Here is a 20,359-nt window from a genome sequence, read left to right as displayed (position 1 = left end):
GAAATGAATATACTGACTGACGAAATGAAACAATCCGCAGTTCTAGCCTTTCAGGCAAGCAACTCAATGTTGGAAACATCCTATGAATATGAACTACGAATTTTAGTAAACTAAAAATAAATTATGAGAATGTATTCTTTATTTATTCCTAAACAATACAATTATTTTCTTAATCATCGTTACCCAGTCGATTAGATTCACAGTATGCATTTTTCTACCACTGTGAGCGCTAATATGAGTCATTTCAGAGTTTCAATTAAGCAGTTATAACTATTTTTAAAATAAAAAAACGCGTGAGAGTATTGAATCAAGGAACACATCACAGAAATGAAATGGCGTATGAAATTTAGTGCCGGGATGAGTCCGAGGACTTCGGCTCGCCAGGTGCAGGTCTTTTTATTTGACGCCCGTAGACAATTGTAATTCATTCAACTTGTAATTAAGTACTAGACATTCACTCGCGTATAGGCATTCCGGATTGACTACTGTGTGTTAGTGTCATATTTTGAGGTTTTTAGATAAACACTTTTTGTTGTACATATTCCTAGTTTCAATATTGTGTATCCTTTCTCCTACAGCGGATTTTTCCAAACCACTTTCTTGAAATTGTTTCTCCCGAATATTTGAATTTCTTTGCCTTTTTTATTCGACCAATTCCTGTCACTAGAAATTCAGGAGCATTTTTTATACTTTTCATAAATTTGTTTTTTGTACAGAAATTCTTAAACCTGTTCTGCTGGCTATTTCTTCCAAGAGATTGACTTGTATTGCTGCATTTTTCAGGTTTTCTGAAATATGGTAAAATCATCTGCAAATGCTAGATAGTTTATTTCAGCACCTCTCTTCTTTCTTTCCAGTGTTATTTATTGGTGATAGCTCTGTTCTTTATTATTATTATTATTATTTTTTATTATTATTATTATTATTATTATTATTATTATTATTATTATTATTATTATTATTATTATTCGTTTCGGCCGGCTGTGGACCACGTTATTTCAACCGTTTGCATCCTTGAGCTTTAACTCTTTACCAGTATTCCCGCATTCGCTTTCCGTGAGCCTCCTTTCTTTCATCAGTCCACTTCTTGCCCCGTTTTCAACTTCGCCTTTTCTTGAAATCGCTGGTATGCTCGAACTCTCTTCTGGAGAGGAGAACGTTCCTGGATATCTTCATGTGTGATCCATATTTCTTTAAGGTCTTTTTTAACTTTGGTGAACCAGGGTCCCTTGGTTTTCTTGTTTACAAAGTAGGATAACATCCGGTTGGTCAATCTCTACGAGCTCATACGTGTTATGCGGCCATAAAAATTAATCCTCCGTTTCCGAATGGTGTTCGTTATCCTTTCCACATGCAGGTACAGTTCATTGTTATGCCGTCTCCTGTACTCACCGTTTTCTCTGATTGATCCTGGGATCTTTCTCAGGATTTTTCTTTCTTTGGCTTCTAACTTTTCAATTAAACCCTTCCTGTTCAATACAAGGCATTCTGCGGCATAAAGGGCCTATAACACTAACACAGTAACACTACTAGAGTCCAGTAGTGTAAATTGCTGCCTGGGAGACTGATTACCTCGGATCGAGTAGGGGTATTTCAGTCACCTTGACAAAGAATACTGCAATGTATTCGAAAAGTCGGCAAACTGTAGGTGATGTACAGACAACTAATGGCGGATAGTGTATAGTCACGAAATACGAGGGTCGTGGTTTGTGTGGCATTAGGAGGTGAATTTTAGCAGTTTGACAGTCGCAAGTGTGATACATTACTCTAACTCGTACAGTTATTCACGTCAGAGTGTTCGTGAAGTGTTCAGTGAAACCTGAAGCGAAATATCTACAAAAACAACCATGCCACCCAAAGTTAAAGAGGTGCCAATGGAAGCCATTGTGAAGCAAGCAGTGCAGGAAGCGCTGTGCAGTAAGGAGACTCTCAACACGCTTGCCAACCTCATCCAAGATCAGGTGACGAAGACAGTTGTAGAGCAACTGAAAGAAACCATAAATTTCAATACGAGGAACTAAAGCGTGCGCTGGAAGAAAGAGACACGACCATAAGGGAATTAAAAAGGGAGCTGCAAATTAAAACAGGCAGTTTAGAGCAGTACCAAAGAAGGCAGTGCTTGCGTGTGTTTGGTGTGGAAGAAACTGCAGGAGAAAACACCGACAATATTGTCATTGATATTGCTCGTGAAATTGGGGTGGATCTCTCAGTGGACGAAATAGACAGATCGCACAGGGTAGGGAAAAGTCAAACTGGCCGTCCAAGACCCATAATTGTGAAGTTTGTTTCGTACCGGAAAAGAAATGCGATGTTTATAAACAAAAAGAAACTCAAGGGTACAAATAAAACAATTAGAGAGGACCTAACCCCAGAGAGACTGCGGCTTCTACAGGACGCTATAAGTAAGTTCAGTGTGCGGAACGTGTGGTCGAAGGATGGCATAATCTATGTTAAGCAGGGAACTCGTAAAATACCTGTGTCAAACCGCGAAGATCTCGATCGTATTTGCTAACCATGAGCCGACATTCTGTAAACTAAATACCGCTGTATAGAATTTTAATCATAATTTCAACTCTAGCTATAGCCTACATTTTTATCATTAATTTCAGTTTTTAGTTTCTTAATTTTATCTAGTGTAGTTTTTCCTTTTATAACCACAGTTAAATTTTAAGTTGGCAGCAACAAGTAACCAGGAAACAAATGCCTCTAGTTTCAGCCTCTCCAACCCACAGTCCCAAGCAGGTCACTACCTGTATCTCCCAGCCCCCACCCTAAGTACCGCTAATCACCTTCAAGACATTCTTTCGCCTTACCCTACCTCCTTACAAATAGCTCATGTAAACACTCAGAGCATTCTCCCGCATTTCCCGGAATTCTCTGAAATATTCTCAACCTGCAACCTGCATGCCATACTATTCTCCGAGTCGTGGTTGCGTCAGTCTATCCCTTCATCTCTTGTTAGTATGAATGGTTATTCATTAGTTAGGAATGACAGGAGCGGTAAGCTCGGTGGAGGAGTCGGTATGTACATACGGGATGATGTGAAGTATAAGGTGATATTAAAATCCCCCAGTGAGTTCTCCAGTAGCCCCGAATTCTTGTTCGTTGAGCTCATAGTTCGCGGTACGAAGTGCTTGCTTGGTGTGGTGTATCGTCCACCGAAGACTGGTAACATCACAAGTCTAGAGGAAGCCCTACATGATCTAACACCCAGGTATGAGCATTTGATTTTAATGGGAGATTTTAATACAGATTTGACAAACAAATCTACCGAAACAAAACGATTGACTGAGATGTTTTCATCCATTAATTTGACAATACTACCCCTAAACCCTACACACCATGTTGCCAACTCACGCACGCTCCTCGATCTAATAATTACTAATAACACCAACCGAATCCTAACTCATGGACAAATGCCCGTTCCCGGTCTCTCCCGACATGACATGGTTTACGCTGCATATTCCTTGAAGTGCCCTAAATTCAAGCCGAAATTAATTACATATAGAGATTTTAAACACTTTAATGAAGACGCATTTTTTGAAGATGCTCTTAACACACCATGGCACAACATTCAATTCATAAATGACATTGACAGAAAAGTAAATCATTTTAACGAACTACTTCTGACTCTGTATGACAGACATGCACCACTACGCACTGTTAGGGTAAAGAGACCTTCAAACCCATGGCTGTCCCAATAAATACGTGACCAGATGAAAATAAGAGACGCAGCCTATAATTATTACGTGAAATATCCTACATGTGACAATTTCGGAAAGTATAAAAAACTCCGAAACAGAACAACACTGTTAATTAGAAATGCTAAAATACGTCACTCTTATGATATTTTGAACACTCAAAATTCTACTCAGATTTGGAAATCTCTTCGCGAAATGGGATTATGCAAAAACAAGACAAATGACAACAACTGTAATGTACCACTAGCTGACCTAAACTCATACTTTAGCTCACGATCCTCTCAGATTGACGAACAGACCAAAGCAGCAGTAATTAACAGAATATCCTCGAAAATTAGACATAATGGCGAGCAGTTCTACTTTTCCCATGTGACCCCCAGTGATGTTAGGGAAGTCTTCAGTGAAATTAAGTCAGGGTCCACTGGCCATGATGGAATTAACCTGTCTCTTTTAAAAAGAATCATAGACATCATTCTTCCAGCGGTCACGCATATCATTAACAACTCACTCGTGACTGGAGTATTTCCTTCTAATTGGAAACATGCAATCATCCGACCTTTCCCTAAAAACAACAACCCCAACAGTCCCGAAGATTATCGTCCTGTAAGTATCCTTCCTATATTAGAAAAATTGTTGGAGAAAATAGTACATAAACAAATGACTGAATATCTTATACAGTACAACTTACTTGACAAATATCAATCGGGATTCAGACAAAACCACAGTACTGCCACTGCATTAGTTAAAGTGACAAATGACATGCAACTAGCGATAGATAAAGGACAAATGACTATACTTGTTCTCTTGGACTTAAGCAAAGCCTTCGATTGTGTAGATAGAGACATATTACTCGCTAAACTTAAGGCGCTGAAATTTTCTTACAGCACTTTAACCTGGGTACACTCCTATCTTAGTGATCGTCAGCAGCGCGTATCAGTGGGAAACGATACATCTTCGTGGCAAACCACTAAGATGGGCGTGGCTCAGGGAGGAGTATTGTCACCACTTTTGTTCTCATTGTACATGAACGACTTATCTGAGACGCTGATCAATTGTAAATATCACCTGTATGCAGATGATATACAGTTATATATTCACACAAAGCCTAATGACTTAAACAATTCAATCACTAAGTTAAACGAAGACCTAGCAAATGTTAATGACTGGACTAGCAGACATGGCCTGAAAATGAACCCATCAAAATCACAGGCCATCATAATTGGCACGTATAAATCTCATGCTAAAATACAAAACACGTATATACCCAGTGTTATGCTCAGTGGAATACCAGTAACATTCAGCGATCATGTAAAGAACCTTGGAGTAGTATTCGATAAATATTTAAGTTGGTCAGAACACGTCACAAAAATTTGTCAAAGAGTATTCTACTCATTACATTCTGCAAAAAGGATGAGGGTCTTCCTTCCAAGAAACACAAGAAAATTATTAGTACAGAGTCTAATATTTCCAATATTTGACTACGGAGATGTAGTTTATAATAGTATGAGCAAAACACTTTCATGTCGACTACAGCGAGCCTACAATGCTTGTGCTCGATTCGTATTAAATATTCCAATACAAACTCATATTAGCCCTTTCCTCTCTCAGCTGTCGTGGCTAAGATTGACTGAACGACGTAAATACCACACTGTTTCCCTTCTCCACAGCAGATTATCTTAGAACAGACTTTAAATACCTCTCCCCTTCCGATAGAGCTCCCTCAAGGTCATCCACACGTTCCCTCTTGTCCATTCCCATTCCCCACAGTAACTCGTACAACAACTCATTCATACCTGCTACCATACGTTCCTGGAACTCAATCCCAGCTGAAATTAGAGGCATAGGCAATCCGAGGCTATTTAAAAGGAAATGTTTAATGTGGTATTCAAATATGTAAAAAGTAGATTTCACCAACGTAAAATTTAATAATTAGCTCTTAATTATCAATAAGGATAGAAATTTTAGAGGTTAAGTAAATTACTTTTAGTGATTTTTAGAAATACATGTAAAAATGATTTTATAAAGCTGTTGTATAATATGGTTTGGCATAATAGCAGGCTTCATAGCCTGAGCCCCGCCATATAAGAAAGGCAATAAACTAAACTAAACTAAACTACAACACGGTTCAACCCGGAAATTAAACTAAATAATTCTTCACACCGTGGAAGCTTCACCTCTAAGAATAATGTCTAAGCTTTGCCTTGAAGGGCATTGATCCTTTGTTGTAGATATTTCTACAGTTGGTATGCCACTTCCATCTTGTTGATTCTAGATGTGATTGCTAGTTTCTCAGAATTGTTAGGTGCAATCTACTCGCCTAAGTAGTTAAACTTTTTTGCTCGTTTTTCTTCTTATTATTATTATTATTGTTATTATTACTTTTTCCGGGTAATCTTCCCAGTAGAAGAGGTCTTTCTTTTGTGATGATGGTCTAAACATCAAACTCAGACAAAAGCTGTTGAGATGTCACGTCTGATTTATGGAGTAGAGACCTGAACTCTCAAAGCTTCCTCCATGAACAGATTAGAGGCCTCTGAAATGTGGTTACACAGGAGAATATCCTCGACAGATTTTTTAACCGATAATGAAGTGTTAAAGAGAGATAGAGCTAAGTGAGAGCTAGCAGACATCATCAAAGCCAGGAAAACAGCTCATTTAGGCAATGTTCTACGAAACAGAAAGTACGGCCTTCTACATCTCATATTACATCGAAAGATAGGAGGCAAGCGAGAAGCTGGTAGACCACCAAAATATCAAAGACTGTACTTATATCAACAACACCAAAGTAGTCTTCACGTTGACCGAAAAAATAAAAGTGCTTTCTCCAGGGTGATCGCCAACGTACGTGGGACCAGATATGGCACTCGAAGTATTTTATGTTTATTCCTTATGCCCAAATAAGAACCGCGATCAAACTTATTAGAACGTTTTCCTTTTCCTATTCCCAGTATCTCTTAATCCTTTCGCTGTGTTCCTCTTTACGTTATTCAGTTCATCCTGTATTTAGTCGGGTGTGCATTACATAAAACTTGTATTTTTGAATTATGGTTCTGAATTTTTCTGCCTTCAATGGTTTCTTTATTAATGCCAATTTCGTTTAGGTCTTCATTGATTTTGATTTTCCATTGATAAGGCTAAGTTTAAAATTTTCTTTGCGGGCCTGTTATTATCTCCTCTATACAAGTGACCATAAAATTATAATCGCCGTTTCCCCATTCTATCTGTGATTTCCTCTGTAATTTGGTGGATTTCATGTAGTTTCTTTGTCTTCCAAATTCCATTTTCGCATTTTGGTCCTAAGATTTTTCTCGGTTTCATATCACCTTTATTCGAGATGTGCCATCAATTATAATAGTTTAGGACGTATAAAGTGCTTCTGTTTTAACTACCGAGTTATAATTTCATAGTTTTGCCTTTTTGATGTAGTTATTTTATTTTTACCTGTTGCAAATAATTTTGTATCCTCTACGAAGTTTCGCAGTTTTTCTTAGCTTACTGATTTAACCCTGCTGGTTCAATAATTTCATCTAGATATTTAAAGTTGTCTACTTAACGGTTGACTGTTGAAACCGGATCTAGTCCCTTCCTTTTACTTTCCTTTTATAAGAAATGTGGAGCCGTCTTTTCGCGTTTTTCTACAGACTGGATTATTACTATTATCGGCCTACTAAAGACCACATGATTTCATCTTTCTTCTCTGGGCTTTGATCTTTGCCTAGTGCTCCTTCATTCCTTGCCAGCGTTGCTCTTTTCTTTCCTGCAAGTCTTTCCCGTCTTCAACTTTGGCCTTTCTTGAAAATCCTGGTGGTCCTGAGTGCGGTTGCTTTCTTGCGTATCTTCATAAGTGAGCCCCATCTTCCATACGTCCTTTTCTACCTCCTTGAACCAAGTTGTCTGGGTCTTCTTATCTTCAAAATAGGTAAAGATCTGGTTCTATAATCGTGCTGGTTTCATTCTTAGCAACAGGCTATAAAATGCAAATCTCCTTCTCTCCATTGCATCAGAGATTTTCTGGATATTATCATTATTATTATTATTATTATTATTATTATTATTATTATTATTATTATTATTTCACCGACACCAATCAATCAAAAACTCATTCTCATGTCCATTAAGCGTACTACTACGGTCTGCACTGTGGTGGTACCTGTACTAAGAATAACCGGTAAACATAAACAGCAGCTAAATTTTTAACTTAACGTTATGAAAATTAAATTCTTACGTCGATATTACTGTATTTGTTAAATTTATTATTAGAGTCCATGAGCTCTGATCGAAAATGCCCTGATACGATTGGATTTGTGATGTTGCGGCTGTAAATTTATCGTAGGCTCCAATAAATTCGGACGTGAACATCTGCATATGGATTAGTTCCCCCGCCTGATTAATGTGATTTAAAGTTTAGCTTGCTCTTTGTAATCGAGGGTGTCGCATGGATGTGGAACTGAGGCCAGTCGCCAGCACAATGTACTTCACACATATCATGATGGAAAAGATTCAGAAAACGTGACCTACCTTGGTTACATAAATCATATCAAATCTAAAAACCGGTTTCTATTTCTACGTAACTACCGCATGTAGTCTAGTCGGCTTGTCATATTCATACTTGGTCCACCCCTGCCATTATCACCGCCTACACATCACTCAAAAACCAACTGAACAAGTCTTTTCCCTCTCACCAATTCTATTCAGTATCTCAGTATCCTCATTATCTCACAGTCATCATTCTTCTGTAATTGTCCACGTTTCATTTAAATACAGTGCCCCTCTCCAGACAAAAGTCTTCGAAAACATATTTCTAATTCATATATCAATGTTCGAAGTGAGAAAATGTATTTTCCTAAGAAAGCTCTTCCTTGCTTGTGCTAGTCTACATTATATGTCCGCCTTATTTCTGCGATCATTAGTTTCTTTACTACCCAAGCAGCAATATTCGTCTACTTAATTTAAGACTTCATTTCCCAATCTAATATTTCATGTAACGCCTGATTTCCTTCCACTGCATTCCATTGCCTTTGTTTTGAATGTATTTATTTCCACCTCATACCCCTCCTCCGAGACCTTGTCCCTACCATTCACCAATTTCTCCAGATTTGCTGCAGACTCAGACGGAATAACAATGACATCGGGATATCTCGGAGTTCTGAGTTCCTCTCCTTTTATTTTGATCCCTTCTCCAAATTTTTCGTTGATTTCCTTTATCGCCTCTTCTATGAAAACAGGAAAGAGAGAGGGGGTAAAATGGAGCCACAAACACTAAATTCCTCGACAATTTTGCATCGTAATACAGGACCTGTCTATATGAACAAAAATTACACATTAACTGTACATTTCATAACTGATTCATTCGTTCGACTAAAAATGTCCTTGCTACTGTATATACAGACCTTAAGGATAACAGTGCAATTTCTAGTGGCCTTATATCATAGGTTTCTTATTTTTTCAAAATTTGCATCGTATTCATTTTATTCGTGGCAGCCTGCAAATGATGTGGAAAGAATTTGAAATAAAACTCATTATGAGAGTGAGATATGGGTAATTCAAGAAACTTTCCAAGAGCGAATTAATGCAGATTGAGAGGAAATGCTGATCTACATTCAAACATACAACATAGACGCTGGAAGGTGTAATGGAAGACAGAAACAACAATATCGGCGCTGTTGGAAAACAAACATCAGCAAGTTGACTGGAAGCAAAGAATTAGACATTTGGGAAGGCAAAGGTAAGTATCAACCATCCGGAAAATCATCAGGAGAACGTCCAAGAACAGGACGGAAGTATCGAGTAACGACTATGTTCCAACAGTCAGAGAGGCAGATCACGTGTGACAGTGACCAATTTGCTGACAGATGATAGTCAAATTCTGAAACTATTGTCTTCTACAATGGCGCTTAACGACCTCAATATTTAGTCGGTAATATGTTAGAATGCAAACTAATGCAACCCGCTCTCCCATAATGTACCCAGAGTAACATAAATTCTGATAGGCCGTACCCCTAATGTTTATGCAAATCTCGTAGCATAACCGTTGTGCATGCCAGAGATATTCACTTCAGTAAGTTTGTATTCTAATCAAAAAAATCCCGCTCTAGTCACGGTTTACTTAAACAAGTACTTCCCATTTATTTTGTAATTCAGTACGATTTCTCCGTCGGGGACAACGTTATTTGGGAAATAAATTTGTTCACTCACTTGAGGATTGATTTATTTAATTTATACCGAGCTCGATAGCTGCAGTCGCTTAAGTGCGGCCAGTATCCAGTATTCGGGAGATAGTAGGTTCGAACCCCACTGTCGGCAGCGCTGAAGATGGTTTTCCGTGGTTTCCCATTTTCACACCAAGCTTCCTTCCCACTCCTAACCCTTTCCTCTCCCATCGTCACTATAAGACCTATCTGTGTCGGTGCGACGTAAAGCAACTAGCAAGTATTTAATTAATTAATTTATTTATTTATTTGTTAAAAATGAAGCCATGTTTTCCAGTGTTGACTTAGTTAAATGTAACAAAGGCTTTTTCAGTCTGTCAAACACACAGCAAATACAATGTAAATTAAAACACTATAAACATACCTGTAAAACACACACTAACATACACTAACTAACTAACACACACTAATATACAGGTATGTTTATAGTGTTTTAATTTACATTGTATTTGCTGTGTGTTTGACAGACTGAAAAGCCTTTGTTACATTTATTTATTTATTTATTTATTTATTTATTTATTTATTTATTGATACAATGAAACTAGCATCATCTAATGATATTTTATTCAATTTCAGGCCATTTGCGGTTCCGCCATCCCCGTCCCATTGAGCGATGGGACGCCAACGGTGAAATCTACAACGCAACCAAACCTCCAAACAGCTGTGTGCAGATCATTGATACTGTGTTCGGGGATTTCCCCGGAGCTCTCATATGGAACCCCAACACGCCACTCTCAGAGGACTGTCTCTATATAAACGTGGTAGCCCCCAAACCCCGACCTAAAAGCGCCGCTGTCCTCGTGTGGGTGTTCGGTGGTGGATTCTACTCAGGATCAGCGACACTGGATGTCTACGATCCAAAGACACTCGTCTCGGAAGAGAATGTGATTCTTGTTTCTATGCAATATCGTGTTGCATCTTTAGGGTTCCTCTTCTTTGACACCGGTGACGTGCCAGGGAACGCTGGACTGTTCGACCAGTTGATGGCACTGCAGTGGATTCATGACAATATTCATAACTTCGGTGGTAACCCCAACAATGTGACGCTCTTCGGAGAATCTGCCGGAGCTGTATCAGTGAGTATTCACTTGTTGTCGCCCCTCAGTCGTAACCTGTTTAGCCAAGCCATTATGGAATCAGGATCTGCTACTGCGCCATGGGCTATCATAAGTAGGGAAGAAAGTATTCTTCGAGGCCTTCGCCTAGCAGAAGCAGTTGGCTGCCCGCATAACAAATCACATATCAGAGAAGTTATAGACTGCCTAAGAGCAAAGAATGCTACAGATCTTGTTGATAATGAGTGGGGTACCCTTGGAATCTGCGAGTTCCCCTTCGTGCCGGTGATCGATGGTGCAATATTGGATGAACTGCCTCAAAAATCATTAGCAGCAAAGAATTTCAAGAAGACGAACATTTTGATGGGAAGTAACACTGAAGAAGGGTATTACTTCATCATTTATTATCTGACACAGTTATTCAAAAAGGAGGAGAATGTTTATGTCAGCCGAAGTGAGTATCTGAAGGCTGTTCACGAACTCAACCCTTACGTGAATGCGATAGGAAGACAAGCCATAGTGTTCGAATATACGGACTGGGCAAATCCGGATGACCCAATCGGTAACCGCGACGCGTTAGATAAAATGGTGGGTGACTATCATTTCACGTGCAATGTGAATGAGTTCGCGCATCGCTACGCGGAGACCGGAAATAACGTGTATATGTATTACTTCAAACATAGATCTCTATCGAACCCGTGGCCCTCGTGGACTGGGGTCATGCATGGAGATGAGATCAACTACATCTTCGGCGAACCGCTGGATCCTAGCAAGAGTTACCATCCACATGAGGTTGAACTCAGCAGGAAGATCATGAGATATTGGGCAAACTTCGCCAAGACTGGGTAAGTCAACAGCATATCACACAATTTATTTATTTATTTATTTATTTATTTATTTATTTATTTATTTATTTATTTATTTATTTATGTAGAAATTCACGAATATCTCTGTTATCATAGCCGGTACGGTAAAAATGTATAAGATATAAATGATCGCAAATTTATTTCTATATAACTTTAGTTAGTAGTATTCGTCGATAGGACCGTTATCAATATTTTAGAATTACATTTTAGGCCTTCCCATAAGCTACCATTTCACTCAGCGTAAATAAAATTATTTATAACTCAGATTGTAGTACATCATTTCCCAACTTTGGATACCGATGTTCATTAATTCTCTTAAGCCATATTTTCGTGACTCCCGTACAGAGACATGACGGAAAATTAAAAAGTGCATTTCCTTGTTATTGTGGACACGACCGATAGAGAAATACAATTTTTTTTTTCAATTCTGAGGAATTTACAAACAAAACTCTTATTTTATATAGGCCTATATAGATTTAGACCCCAGAATTAATATTAAAGTCTACTGTTGAGCATTTTCATTTCTTCTTTTGAGTTAGATAAAACTGAATCACAGGAAGTGGTTGTGTGATTATTTTGCTTTGCTTGAGCGCTGATATGATTCGCTGGGCTTTGTACTATTTACTATCCAAATTCTCGGAAAGTGATGTTGTACAATTGTCAATGGACCAAACAGAAAGACATAATCTTAACGTAACATTGTAAAAACTATGAATAATGGAGTGGTATTTCACAATTATTAGTCAATCGGATTAGTATTTGACTGCAAGACGGGGAGTTCCATGGTACAAATTAGGACGACAAGTGAAGGCAAAACCTAAAACTAAGGCAATTTTATTTTGTATATAACTGATTAATAATTGGCAGGATTTTTTCAACATTGCGTTGACAAACTTGTCTCGTAAGGGTTGAAATAATCTGAATTTCTCTTCAAATGACTGAAAGAATTCAGGAATCACATCGCGAGGCCCTATTAGATGCCCTATTACTTCAGATTATATCTTTCCGGAATATTCGATGAATTAATTGATTTCTTTTTCAAAATACATCAGTTCATAAAGCGCGAATGACCGTAATGATAATGAATTTTAACAGTTTAGACACGGATAACCGACAATATTAAAATTATTACACTAGATGATTTATCATTTAGAAGTAGTATAAGTGATGATTTAATGTTGTCACCGAATCTTCTAAAATGTCCACTATATTTATTTCCAAAGTCGTGTGCTGGATGCTTCGGTACACTGCCTCTGCTTCCAGTTTTCTGGGCGAATGTTATGTATTCACTCAGTTATGGGATACGTGGTTCACAAATGCTCTTCTTTACCTGGTCAGCTTCCTTGGGCTGGGATAAATCTCTTTCGAACCGGATGGTCGGATCAAGAATAACAGCTGTTCTAGCATGCTGGTGGATGGCAAAAAATATCTGATCTTCTACTGGACCCCGTGGAAGAGATACAGTGTACTTCATAAACTCTACACTTTATATCTCTCAGTAAAGAGCCTAAGTTTGCTCTCAGTAATCTTTGCCTTCACTGCAAATAACGAAATTTTGAGCATTTTATACTTAAATACAGTCAGTTTTGTCATGACAAAAGCGAAGTTTGTTCTTTTCAAATTGAAACATGTAGAACTTCAGTGGCAAAAATTACCAAACCCATTATTCTTCTTGAATAATTTTAAAAAATGCTGCAGAACATTTCAAAAATATAACATTAATGTTCGGTTGAAATTTTACACTGAACGTTGTTACATTCTCCAGTATTTTTTTTTTAAATTTGATGCCTTTTTAAGAAATAAGTTTCTCAGTATTATTCATCAGGTAAATTTTCTCCCCACGAATCTACTTCGCTGTCGTAGCAGGAGGAGAGTTGATACACCCACGTGGAGCGTACCAGGTGGCGGATAGGGGGGTCCTGACTGACTTGCCGGTGGATTTGAGCGAAATCAAATAGCTCTGGCGGACCGAACACACAACCCCCTTTGCGTGGGGGACGCAGACGAAGGGTACACCCGCGGGATCCCCTCCCTGTCGTAAGAGGCCACAAAAATGGGCGACCAGGGGATGCTGAATTTTGAACCATGAGAGTACCTGTAATTAGTACCATCACACGAGTAACACCATGAGTCGACTTTTCTTGTGATTAGCACCACTATGACCCGGCGAGTTGGCCGTGCGGTTTGGGGTGCGCAGCTGTGAGCTTTCATCCGAGAGATAGTGGGTTCCAACCCCACTGTTGGCAGCCCTGAATATGGATTTCTGTGGTTTCCCATTTTCACACCAGGCAAATGCTGGGGCTGAAACTTAATTAACACCACATACGCTTCCTTCTCACTCCTAGGCCTTTCCTGGCCCATCGTCGCCATAAGACCTATCTGTGTCGGAGTGACGTAAACTAAATTATAAAAAAAATTGTACCATTGTGAGGAATACCAGGGGTCTGTAGGTGGATCACTATGAGTTTACAGTACCCGCCAATATGACGGAGGCTCCCATCTGTGCAGGTTCAGTAGGAACACCCCAAGGAGGAGAAATGAGCCTATACTCGCTGGGTGTTTCAGCATCTGGTTATGGACACCACGGGTCTGCGTTTCGAGGAACACCAGGGGTCTGGACGTTGCCTATGATTAGTACTACTATATGAGTGCCACCGTGGGTCTGCGTTGGCTGTGAGTAGTACCACTATGTGAGGAACAATGTGAGCCTGCTTTACTTGTGATTATTACTACTACTTGAGAAATACCATGGTTCAACTTTACTAGCGGTAAGTACCATTATAAGGAGCCGTTGAGCTGGATTTTGGACCCCTGTAGACAAGAACCATCATCGATTCATGACTGTGCTTTGGACGCAACCCCTTGGTCAGTATACACCATTGTTGTTGGGGTAGATTCTGGAAAAGAAGGGCATTGCTGGTAGGATTCTCTGATTGTTTTAAGTTCATAATCATTCATCGTCGTCTTTTTGAATTCCAGTCAATGAAATGATATTGGAATTATTTTAAACCCTTAATATTGTGAGCTGTATCCGCTGATTATTTGAAATTAATATTCATACATTCATTCTTTATCATCAAGTTTTGAATTCCTGTCAGTCGATGAATTTTGGAATTTCAAATTATTACATCTCGTCTCATTGTGTAGCATCAGGGGATGATGACATAGATGTTAGGTCCCTTTAAACAACAAGTATCACCATCATCATCATGTCCGACTGGTTGGCTAAATGATCATCGTACTGGCTTTCAGTTCAGAAGGTCCCGTGTTCAATTTCCGGCCGGGTCGGGAATTTTAACCTTCATTGGTTAATTCCAGTGGCCTGGGGCTGGGTGTTTGTGCTGTCCCCAACATTACCTGCAACTCACACCACACATAACACTATCTTCCACCACAATAACATGCAGTTGCCTACACATGGCAGATGCCGCCCACCCTCATCGGAGGGTCTGCCTTACAAAGGCTGCATCATCATCATCATCATTTTTCTCCTTCAGCAAACTGCAGCTGTTGCAAGAAGATTTTTACAATAAAATATAAATATAAATCAGCGTTTGTAAGCAGAGCAGTCTCAGTATGTAATTAACAATTAAGATAATGCAATTTGTTGTGTACCCTGAAGAAATCCAGGTGAGATTTCTTGTTTCGCATGACGTCCAATGATCACCTCAGCGAGTCTTGTCGAGTACCGGGAAAGGCATATGTCTAAAGTTCATATGGGTACGATACGAATACATGCGAACATCAACTATGACGATTATCCTACAACCTCCATACAGGAGACGGTGAGTTTGGAACCCACCACCGGCAATCGTGAAGATGTACCTCAATGGTTGCTAGTTCCCGGCCCTCCTCCCCACACCTCTTTACTACCCTTGTGTTGCCAGAGGTCTACGCGTGTTCAATGAAGGCATCAATCAATCAATCAATCAATCAATCAATCAATCAATTAATCAATCAATTAATCGTCTTTCATCTGCATCTAGCAATGTCACCCAGGTGCCAGGTTCCATGACAATTATTTACTTCTTTTTCCTTCAAATGATTTCACAAAACTTTAACATTTATTGAACATTTCACTGGATAAATTATTCTACTCCCGAATTCCTCTTCCTATAAATGAATATTTTCCCCAATATTTCACCTTGAATTTGAATTTTATATTCATATTCTGCTCTTTAGTACTTTTCAAAGCTCCACGCAAGTTCATTCGTCAACTGTCATGCCATGCAATTGTCTACAAGCAGCTCGGAACATACCGCTTAGTCGAGCAGCTCTTCTTCTTACTTCCAGATCTTCCCAACGTAAAGTTTGAAATATTTCTTCAGTCTACTGTCGGAAATCACTCAGAACAAATCAAACTGTTCTCCTATTCGATCATTCCCAGCTCTCACATAAAGTAATCCTGGAGTGGCTCGCATACACTGGAACCATGCTCTAACCGGGCTCTTAACAGAGCCTTATACGATCTCTCCTTTACATCTGTACAACCTCGTTACCGTGATTACTCCAATGAAAATGTTTCCTTATATGAAAACGCGACATGACGTACTTTAACACAGTTCCCGTTTATCAGTGTATTTTTTAGTCGGTCATAAACTTAACTTACTACTTTGTACAGGACATAATCATCTGCAGGAACCTTTACATGGAATTGCAGTTCCTTGCTCACATGATTTATATAGATAAGAAAAAGTAAAGGGCCAATAACATAGTCCTGAGAGAAACCCCTCTTAATCGTTACAGGAACAGATAATGAATCATCTATTCTAATTCTCTCAGTTCTACTTTCTATAAATTTTGCCACCCATTCAGCTAATGTATCTAAGAAAATTGTACATCCCTGCCGTATTGACAAACTGCTGAACTCAAGAGCAGCTACTTCATGTAGCATATTCAAGCAATGGAGGTAATTTAGGATCACTGTGTAATATTTAGTCAATCCGAAAAATATAATCTATACCCATTAGTAATTTCATAATAAGAACATATGTAAAAAAAAGAAGTTAATACTCTCTTACTGAAAACTAAAACAGTTATTTGATTCTATTTAGCAGTTATTTGAGGTGAACATTGCGGCTGACAACTCTCTGACCGGACATGCAGGCAACTTTCTAACATAATTCCACCGGATAAATGACACCCGACCGGTCGAATTCACCTGTCAGCGAACGTAACAAGACACTTAAACCATTACACGCAAAAAAAAACACATTATTCATGATACTGTAACATTAAAAATGATCCGATTAACACTGCCAGGTGAATGGGGTAAAGTGAGTAGTTTTTCGTGTTATTTTAATAAAATAGGATTTTAATTTTTAAATATATTTAAATTTCCATGTGCAGAAAAGTGAAAGGGAAATGTAATATACAGCCTCACTTCAAATAACACACACACTGTTAAAACTGTTTGACTTTCATTAATGAGACTTATTCCTTCTCTTGGCATTCTTCACGCATTATGCGTGGAGTCTGCCTTCTTTATTTCTTCCTCCAATTTTCTCAGTCTTCAGCATTACTATATTTACGCTGATGTATCATCCATACATCGCCCTTCACTTTTTGAACGTTCGTATATTCCAAACAAAGAAAACCTTTACAGAAACCAAAATTCTCTGTTTCAATTAGGCTTCGCTTGTATCGTCGTTAACGCCTGGAATAACCGCTATGTGATAATGTTATGGCAGAAATACTCACCCGCGGCATATAATTGCGAGATTATTCGCACAATATTGAACTTCAAATGACCCTCTGTGGGTGGGGTACACAGACAAAGAATACACCTACGGTATCCCCTGCCTGTCGTAAGAAGCGACTAAAAGGGGCGACCAAGCGATCATCAAATTAGAACCATGAGACTACTTGAAATTAGTACCATCATTATGGGTCGTCTTTACTTGCACGTAGTACCACTATGTTAGGTACATAATAGGTTTGTGATTAGTAGCGACAGAGTATGGTTCAGGATGCATGTTACAGTACCTGTGATTCGTACCACTATATGAGCAACACCATGGTTCTGCCTTGCCTATGCTTAGTGCCCAATATGTGAGGAACAACACGAGATAGTGCGGGTCCCTGTGGTTAGTCCACTTATGTGAGGAACGCCATAGGTTTGCGTTGCCTGTCAATAGCGCCGCAGTGTGCGAAACACCGTAGGTCTGTATTACATGTGCGAATTCCATTACCTGTGAGTAGTACCATAATGTGTGGAATACCGCGAGTCTACGCCACTTTTGATTAGTACCGCATCATGACAAATAGCATGGTTCTATTTTTCTATGGATAAGTACCGTTATGAGGGCCGATGACCTGGATTTTGGACCCCTTTCGACTACAAGCATCATCGATTCAGTATTATGCTATAGACCCAGTCCCTTGGTCAGTAATGCTATTGTTTTACGTCAGTTTCTATGACTGTGAGGCATTGCGGTTCGGATCCACTGATTGTTTTAAATTCATGTCCATCCAGTCATTCTTCGTCCTCACGTTTTTAATTTTGGTCAGTGGAGAATTTTGGACTAATAATTTGTCATCACATTTGGTCTGATTTCGTACCATTAGGGGCCGATAACCTAGATGTTAGGCCCCTTTAAACAACAAGTATCATCATCATCATCATCACTACTGATGGCTGTACGGATCTTGTCGTCGTCGGTGGTAATATTATCGCTGCGGGGTACATCTAGCAGATACTGCTACAGCATGTGTTGGTTGCTTCATACGGTGTTGGGCCTGAATTCGTATCCACGCACGACAATGCGAGGGCTCATGTAGCGCGCATCACCGGAGCTGTCTTACGAGAACTGGACATTCAAGAGATGGAATGGCCAGCAGTGAGTCCCGACCTTAATCCCATCGAGCATGTGTGGGATAGGCTTGACAGAAGTGTTCGTGGGCGTCCTGTTCCACCAGAGACTCTCCAAGACCTCGAAAAGGCTCTCGTTGAACAGTGGGACCTGATACCGCAACGTGACCTCCGTCGACTTATACGGAGCATACCACGTATGTGCCGAACTGCGATAAATACTCGTGGAGGACATACTCCATACTGAAGCTCTCTAACTGTGATAAAAAAATCCACCCTGGAGGACTGTTATCACTTTGTTTTCACCCCTATTTAGGTATTTCCGCTTGTGTTCTGAAAATGAAGGCGAATCCATCGATGTTCTTTTGTATACTTCAACGGTAAAGATTTAAGGTTTAGTTGGTAATATACCTGGATGTGAGCTATTGTTTTGTGGAGCATGGCATACGTTCAAAAACATGTTCTTAATTTTTTTGAACTGTGTATGAGCTGAGAGGGTCTGTGAAGCAACTAATGTACATGGTGCTTGCTCTTTCTCAATGGACCATCCATAATATCTGTATTATTTGTGGTAAATATATAAATAAATAAATATGATAATAATAATAATGATATTGTAATAATGATATAATAATAATAATAATAATAATAATAATAATAATAATAATAATAATAATAATAATAATAATAATATGAAACAGTTCTGAAGCCAGTAGTTCTATATGCAGCCGAAACCCTGTCTCTAAATGCCAACAAAGGACTCCTTGAAGAACTGGAGAAAAGAGAACGCAAAATTGTGAGAAGAATCTTGGGATCAAAGTACAGAAATGGAATCCATCAAAAGAGATCCAACAAGGAAGTCTACAGCAAAATAGAGAAAATTACCGACACAATCAGAAAAAGACGGGCACGATTTTACGGTCATCTGAAAAGAATGGACGGTAGAAAGTTAACTAAAGAAATATTTCACTTTTTTGATTCAAACCCCAAAACCACAATTCCCTGGTTTAGAAATACCAAAGAAGACCTGCAAATGCTACATATCTCAGCTGAAGACGCCCTTAACAGAGATCTCTTCCGCAAGAAAATATTGACGAACGGGCTAAACCGAGACGAGCAACCAAAGAGAAGACACGGTGCCCCTTGGACAGAGGAGCGTAAGCAGGCCAACTCACAAAGAATGAGGGAAATTTGGGCTCTAAAGAAGGCCAAGTTCAGTGTCAAATGCAACAAGACTTAACGTAGACCTTGATGGTCCCAGCGAATTATATAATAATAATAATAATAATAATAATAATAATAATAATAATAATAATAATAATAATAATAATTTGCACCTGTGTCCACTGCAAGCTGTGGGGAAGTCGTATAAGGAGCAATAGCAGAATGGTACATTTCAGAAAAATTACAAATTCAAAATTAGATTTTGAGAGCTCTTTCAATTTTTATTTCAGGTTACAAATAAACTTTGGCTGCAGTGAAATAAGAAAAGTTGAGGCAATTTATTCATATACATTGCATTGTATGGAGACGATCATCAGGTGGAATGAAATCACCTGTCAGTTTATGAAACAAGAGAGAGAGAGAAAACTCATCAGGACTAAACATCAATCATTGTACTGCGGCTTTGGAAACGACGTGGTTAATAATGTGTCAGGTTAACATCGTAATTGACTGAGCTTGCAATATAATTAAATTACTGAAGGGTTTTCCATTA

The 20,359-nt window shown here is 38.9% G+C and overlaps 1 protein-coding gene across 2 annotated transcripts in view; it reads left to right on the top strand.

Annotated features, from left to right (window-relative positions):
- The window catches only part of LOC136885679 (acetylcholinesterase), a 1,299,399-nt gene that overhangs the window by 1,103,414 nt on the left and 175,626 nt on the right, over window positions 1–20,359 (top strand). For both annotated transcript variants that reach the window (XM_067158378.2, XM_067158379.2), the window contains one exon: window positions 10,487–11,810. In XM_067158378.2, coding sequence (XP_067014479.2) covers window positions 10,487–11,810 — 1,324 coding nt within the window. The remainder of the gene's footprint in view (window positions 1–10,486; window positions 11,811–20,359) is intronic.

This window comes from Anabrus simplex, chromosome 14, assembly GCF_040414725.1.
Source record: "Anabrus simplex isolate iqAnaSimp1 chromosome 14, ASM4041472v1, whole genome shotgun sequence".
NCBI lineage: Eukaryota > Metazoa > Arthropoda > Insecta > Orthoptera > Tettigoniidae > Anabrus > Anabrus simplex.
This window is presented reverse-complemented; position numbering and strand designations above follow the sequence as displayed.